General features: G+C 37.5%; 1 protein-coding gene across 1 annotated transcript; it reads left to right on the top strand.

Moving 5' to 3' along the window:
- Positions 1-343: 343 nt before the first annotated feature.
- Positions 344-5,817, top strand: MUC15 (mucin 15, cell surface associated). Its single transcript, XM_032212945.1, has 3 exons — positions 344-971; positions 3,766-3,921; positions 5,633-5,817. Exons 1-3 carry the CDS (start codon positions 344-346, stop codon positions 5,815-5,817), a joined length of 969 nt encoding a protein of 322 aa, XP_032068836.1.
- The last annotated feature ends 865 nt before the right edge of the window (positions 5,818-6,682 follow it).

The raw sequence follows: 6,682 nt of genomic DNA on the forward strand, positions 1-6,682 counted from the left end.
TTATGTTAACATTCTACATAATAATAGAACAGACTCTCCCTAGGACATCAGGAAATTTGACCTGAATACTAATTACACAGATTCTGAATGTATACAAAACATAGATGTATCTTAGGAAGTATTAGTCTCCAATATATGAAAGAAGTATAAACAATTCACATTTACAGTGACATTTTTCATTACTGATTTACTTAACTTTCCTAGTCCCATTCGGAATATAACCAGTAGAACAAGAAGATATTCTCTGTGAATATATTAAATTCCACCAAGAACTCAATGAATTTTTAAACATGTTCCCCTTAGGCATTGTATACCAAGAAACAAGTATTGAGGCTGTGAAATAATGCCAACATCTGAGGGCACATTGTTTATTTTGCTGCTGATTAGTCTGCAGTTGGTCAGAAATCACAGTGAATATCCCACATCTTCAAGAAGCAGGGTAAGCAGCACTCCTGTGAGTCCAACTATATTCAATGTGACCTTTGATAGAACTTCTACAGAACCTAGAAATATCAGTGCTAGTCCAAATGATAGTACTGTAACAGAAAGCAATACTCCAAGCAACAAGACCACCTCAACCCTGACTCCAACATCATCTCTTCACACTTTGCTATTACCAACAACACATCCACCAACTTTTACTACAAAAGATGTAAAGCATAGAATATCCTCTTCGGGGATGCCTGAAAATACTTCTAGAAAATATGAAGCCACCACTTACTTCAAGTCATTTGAAACTGAATCAAACAGTGTCACCACAAGCACTCCTAACATCAGTTTCACGACCAGGGTTTCCCATAACACAACTCAAGCAGATGGTTTAACATTTCATCCCACTAAAAATCTATCAAATACAACACCTATGTTGTTAACTACTAGGAGTAGTACTGTTACAACTGAATTATCAACAACAGCAAAGCTGCCTCCCAAAGCAACGGATAGCTTTACAGGACCAAGAGAAGCCCCAAAAGGTAAGAAAATCAATTGCCCTTAATTAATGTCACCACCCAATGCTATGAACTATGCAATTGTACTCCTTCTACAGTAGACAGCTTACTGTTATCATTTTACTTTAAAAGCAGCTGGCAAATAATTCTTAGAAACAGAATATTATAGAAAGTGAATATTATAAAGGAATCTAAGTGATAAACATGTTATCTTAAGTAATCCTCTTCTTAGTTGAATCAAAATTATGAATGAATCAGTGGTGGGATTCAATTTTTTTTACTACCGGTTCTGTGGGTGCGGCTTGGTGGGCATGGCATGGCTCGGTGGGCATGGCTTGGTGGGCATGACAGGGAAAGGATACTGTAAAATCTCCATTCTCACCCCACTCCAGAGGAAGGTTACTGCAAAATTTCCATTCTCTCCCGATCAGCTGGGATTCAGGAGGCAGAAATAGATGGGGTCGGGGCAGTCAGAGGTGGTATATATTGCTTCTCTGAACGAATCAAAATTTCTGCTACTGGTTCTCCAGAACTGGTCAGAACCTGCTGAATACCACACCTCTGGAGTGAATCAATAAAGATGTTCTTACTAAAATTTCAATACATTGAGTATCATTGTAATAGAATGAAATAAGTCTGTACTACTTTTCTAAAAACAAGTAGGTCCATTTGTTGTTAGATGAGTGAAAATTATTTATTTATTAATCAAATTTATATGGTCCCCATCTCATGAAAATTGATTCTGGGTGGTATACATACGGTATTTTTCAGAGTATAAGATACACCAGAGTATAAGACGCACCAAGATTTTGAAGAGGCAAATTTTTAAAAAAATTTTTTGCCCTCTGCAGACCTCCCAAAACAGCCCGTTTTTCATGAAAACAGGCCCAGTTTTTTTTTTTTTTTAAAAGAGCATGAATAGCCTTTAGGAGGTTTGTAGAGTGCTCTGGGAGGGGGAGGGTGTAGCTGGGCAAAATTGAGCAAAAAACAGCCCATTTTTGCTCATTTCTGCCCTCCCAGCCTCCAGGAGCACTTTGGAAGCCTAAAGGCTATGCACGGCCATTTTGGTGAAGGGGGCAGGGTTTCAGGAGGCAAAAAATGTTGTATTCAGTGTATAAGACGCACCCAGATTTCAGCCTCTTTTTTGAGGGAAAAAGATGTGTCTTATACTCCAAAAAATACGGTAACTATAGTTTTTTTTGTAGTTTTGTCCAAAGCATTATAAGAAAGATTTCATTTTTCTTAGGTGAGAATTATTGTTTGTCTATATTTTAGACAAATATTTTTTTCATTCAGTGCAGTGAAAAGAGGGAAAGTTACATTTTCCTTTACTAGAATTTATATTTTTACAGAACTAATTAGATGGATTGTAGATTATAGTCTTACCCCATGTAAGACTATACCCCATGTAAGGAGATGGGGTATAGTCTTACCCCATCTCCTTTTGCCTCATTAAAGATAATTAAATGGCAACTTTTGGACAGAATCTTCAGGCCACATCTAAGACTCTGGCTCACAGCACATGGCTTGAATCTTTGAAAAGCCACAGGCTATGCAATTCAGATTTAAATTAGTAATTATGTCAAAATGATTCACAAAGACCTTCCTCTGGGCTTCCTCTGTTTTTTCCTCTTTCCCTAATAACAGTCACTTTATAATAACTCAACAGTTTTTCTGGTAGTTCTTGACTTACAACCATTTGTTTAGCAACTGTTTAACATTACAATGGTGTTGAAAAAAGTGATTTATAATTGTTCCTCACACTTATGACCATTGCAGTGTCCTCACCGTCAACTGATTATGATTAGAGTGCTTGAAAACTGGTATGTATGGCCATTTTGGTGAAGGGGCAGGGTTTCAGAAGGCAAAAAATGCTGTATTCAGTGTATAAGACGCACCCAGATTTTCAGCCTCTTTTTTGAGGGAAAAAGGGTGCATCTTATACTCCAAAAATACAGTAACTGTAGGGTTTTTTTTGTAGACTTGTCCAAAGCATTATAAGAAAGATTTCATTTTCCTTAGGTGAGAATTATGTTTTGTCTATATTTTAAACTATTTTTTTCATTCAGTGCAGTGAAAAGAGGGAAAGTTACATTTTTCTTTACTAGAATTTATATTTTTACAAAACTAATTGGATGGATTGTAGTTTATATTCTTACCCCATGTTTAAGCATTTTGCAGCATACTGGTTGCAGCATAATAGGGTCTATTATCTCCATTTGCAACTTCTCCAGCTGGCTTCTGATAACCAAATTCAATGGGGAAGCAGCAGGAGGTTGCAATTCATAATGACATGATGTCTCACTAAATGACCATGCAAAAAAGGTTGTAAATTTAGCTGCATTCATGTGATGCCTCATTTAATGACTGTACTACTCAACAATAAATTTTATAGTCCCAACTGTGGCTGTAAATTGAGGACTACCTTTCTTATATAATGTTGGAGGAATCGAAACAAAATATAGATTTTTATTCTTGGGTTTTTCCATGGTGATTTAACTCCAAGGAAGACTGTGGTTGATAAAAGATTACTGTAGAAAGAAAGTCAGAACATTCATACCCAGTCCTCAGCCACCTTATATGATATTCTTCCCCCTCAACATGAACTTTTCCACATTATCGTTTGCCTCTGGATTTTTTTAAGGAGAAATTTTTTTCCCTCCATTAAATAACCAAAGTAGTAAATGTTTAGGACAGCATTCATTTAAACCTTAGGTGTGTCTATTCCTGAAAAGTTCTGAATTAAACAAAACAAACAAATTTTCATTAGCGCCAGATGTTGTTTTCATGAAGATGATTATGTTAATCTGTTTTCCAGAAAGCCATATTAATGGAGGGGTAATATTTGGAGCAATTGTAGGAGCAATATTAGGCTCTGCACTGATTTGCCTGGTTGGATATTTAATCTGTGGTCAAAGAAAAACTGAATCGTTCGGACATCAGCGACTTTATGATGACACAAGAAATGATCCAGGTAATAATCTATTTCAAGAAATAGAATCATAAGAGTCAAATGGATTTTGTGGTTTGAAAGTATGGTTTTGAGATGTGTCATTTTAAAGCAGGGGTGCCAAACTCAGCGCCTGCGGGCTGGATGTGGACTGCGCAGTGCTTAAATCTGACCTGGGAGGCTGGCCTCGAAATAACAAAGGACCAGCCGGTGGCACCTCTGGCAGCCAAAATGGGCTATGAGCTGACAGGTTGCTGCATGAGGCCATTCAGACTGAAAACGGGGCATGGGGAGTCTGCACACGTTCTCCCTCACCCTGTTTTGGCTAGCAGGGTACTGTAGGAGGCCTGTCTCATTCCCCCCCACTGGCCGGCCCATGGACTACAATGCTGATCCGGCCCTTGAACAAATCGAGTTTGACAACCCTGTTTTAAGGATAAGTTTTAGAAATAACAAGAAAGGAAGTTATGCAATATCTATAGTTCAGTTCCTCTTCTTCTTTATGCCAGTTAAAGCCATTTTGATTTAGGGTTAATCAATACTTCCTGGTGGTTCTATTGCCAGAATGTGAAAGCAGTACTCACATTTAGAGGGTAGAAATAGATGTCAGTTGTTACTTCTCTCACATTGCAAATTCAACCTTTGACCTTTGGCTTGAAAACAGTCTTTTCACTCTCATTTTACCTCTTATCCATTTGGATAGGGACACTTTAGTAATAGATTGTTTTTCTAATTTCTCTTGACAAAGAACTTTAGTCTGTGCTGATATGAGATGGGTCACCTTGCAGAGCAATTTTATTGGGTATCTAGAGGGAGAAAGGGAGCTGGCACTCTCTCGGTCCCAGACAGAGAGGAAGAGATGATGATCTTATTTAATTTGGTAATGAAGCATCTGCAAAAAAACAACCAAACTCAGAAAGAACCAAGGACCTGGGGATGACTTCCTGTCCAATTGTGAGGTGCTTACTGATGGGAATCCTGTTGATATAGGTTTCCAGCTGGCAGATGAGGAAAGAGGTCCATGGTTAGATTATTTACAGAAACTGAGGTTAGCTCCTGAGTTGTGTGCAGAAGCAGCTATCAGGGATTTCCTGTGGGCTGGATGCCAGTGATGTATGTGGTGGCTCTGAGGGTGGGGCCAGGTGAGCTGAATGGGGAAGGTTGGAGTTGATGGGATTGAGGGCAGGTAGGAAGATCAAAGTTAAGATGGGCAGAGGGAGATATGGTAGGAGAAAGGTGTCAGGTTGTTCTTGGGAAAGGCTGATTTGAAGTATCATATCAAGTTAGCTTTCCAACCATTTGAACTCATCCCAAATGTTAAGTCATTGCTTTGAAGACCTTGATTTCTGGCTGCTGCTGCGAAATGACCTGTGTGCCTGCAATAAGGCTTCTCTCCACAGTTTTATCATGAGTTAGAAGGCATAGCTGGTGGGCTGCTTTCCAAACTTCCTACTTCTCCCTATGCTTAGTTTTTAAGTAGGTGCAGTGCCACATTTTTTTTTACAATTGAGAGATGGGCAATTATCTTAATGAATGAATAAATGACTATAACATTCCAAGTCACATGAGGCAAACATGGGTGAACCCACATAATTGCATGTATATATTGGACTTAATGTATTGCAAGTTTGTATGCAAAACCTGGTCTAAAAGAACTCACATAATGTCTTTAACATTCTGTCCAAAGATGTATTGTGTAAAACATGTGTAAATATTGTCAATGTATATCTTGCAGTTCTGCGACTAGATGCTATACCTGAACCTTTCAATGCAAACTTTGGAGATATATCCTACTACAATCCCATGGCAGCCAATGAGAACCCTGTCCAGAACCACAAAGAAACATCATACAATGCAATCCCAATGGATGACATGACATCATCACAGCCTTCAGCAGAAATGCATAAAGCCATATGTTAGAATTAAAAACATTTAGATCTTGTTCCTTCATGTGGCCCCTATAAAATTTGAATGTGTGTAGGAAGTGATGATTGCAGGTCATGTCATACTCTTTTTACCATTCTTTTGCATATGAGAGTGAATGAATGTATGCTATCCCATTAGAAGAAATGCTGGCAGACTCATAAGTATGAGTAGACTTCTAAGAACACTGGGTCCTTGATCTGAAGTAACCTTTTTTATATTGGTAATGTTTATTGATGGACATTTGCTGCCTCTGCTGTTACCTACCAAGTGATAACACTACATATGTAAACCGGTCACAAATGTAAGTTCTGGTCCATTTGTATTATTTTAGACATCCATGCTATGAATTAAACAAAAGCAATCCAAACTACTTATATAAAAATATTTGCATAATTTTCTTTTAAACCCAGATATTTGTAAAGAAGTTATTAATTATGATGGAATATAAGATCATTTACAATCAGTATGCTTCAGACTGAGAAATGCTGAACTTTTCTGCTTAAGAATATCCCCAAAATATGTGCTAATGTCTACTGAAAATAGGATATTGGACAAAAGGGATTTTTCACCCTTTCAAAGAAGAGCAATTTTTCAACAATTCAGCCTCTAAATGAAATTATACAAGTATCACAACATTAGTGATAATATACAGTCTAGTAAAATCCTCTTCATCCTTCCAAATACTAATTCCAATGACATTCAGAGTTCAATATTTTTCTCAAGGAACTGATTGTTTAATACTGAGCAGGTAAACTATTTTCATGGCACTGCTTAAATTCAGTGGCAAAAATGATAAATTTTGGCAATGTTGCTCTCCCTCATTTTTTAAAATAGCCTCCAGAGTGTTCTTTTTCTATAC

Source organism: Thamnophis elegans, chromosome 1 (genome assembly GCF_009769535.1).
Source record: "Thamnophis elegans isolate rThaEle1 chromosome 1, rThaEle1.pri, whole genome shotgun sequence".
NCBI classification, from domain to species: Eukaryota; Metazoa; Chordata; class Lepidosauria; order Squamata; family Colubridae; genus Thamnophis; species Thamnophis elegans.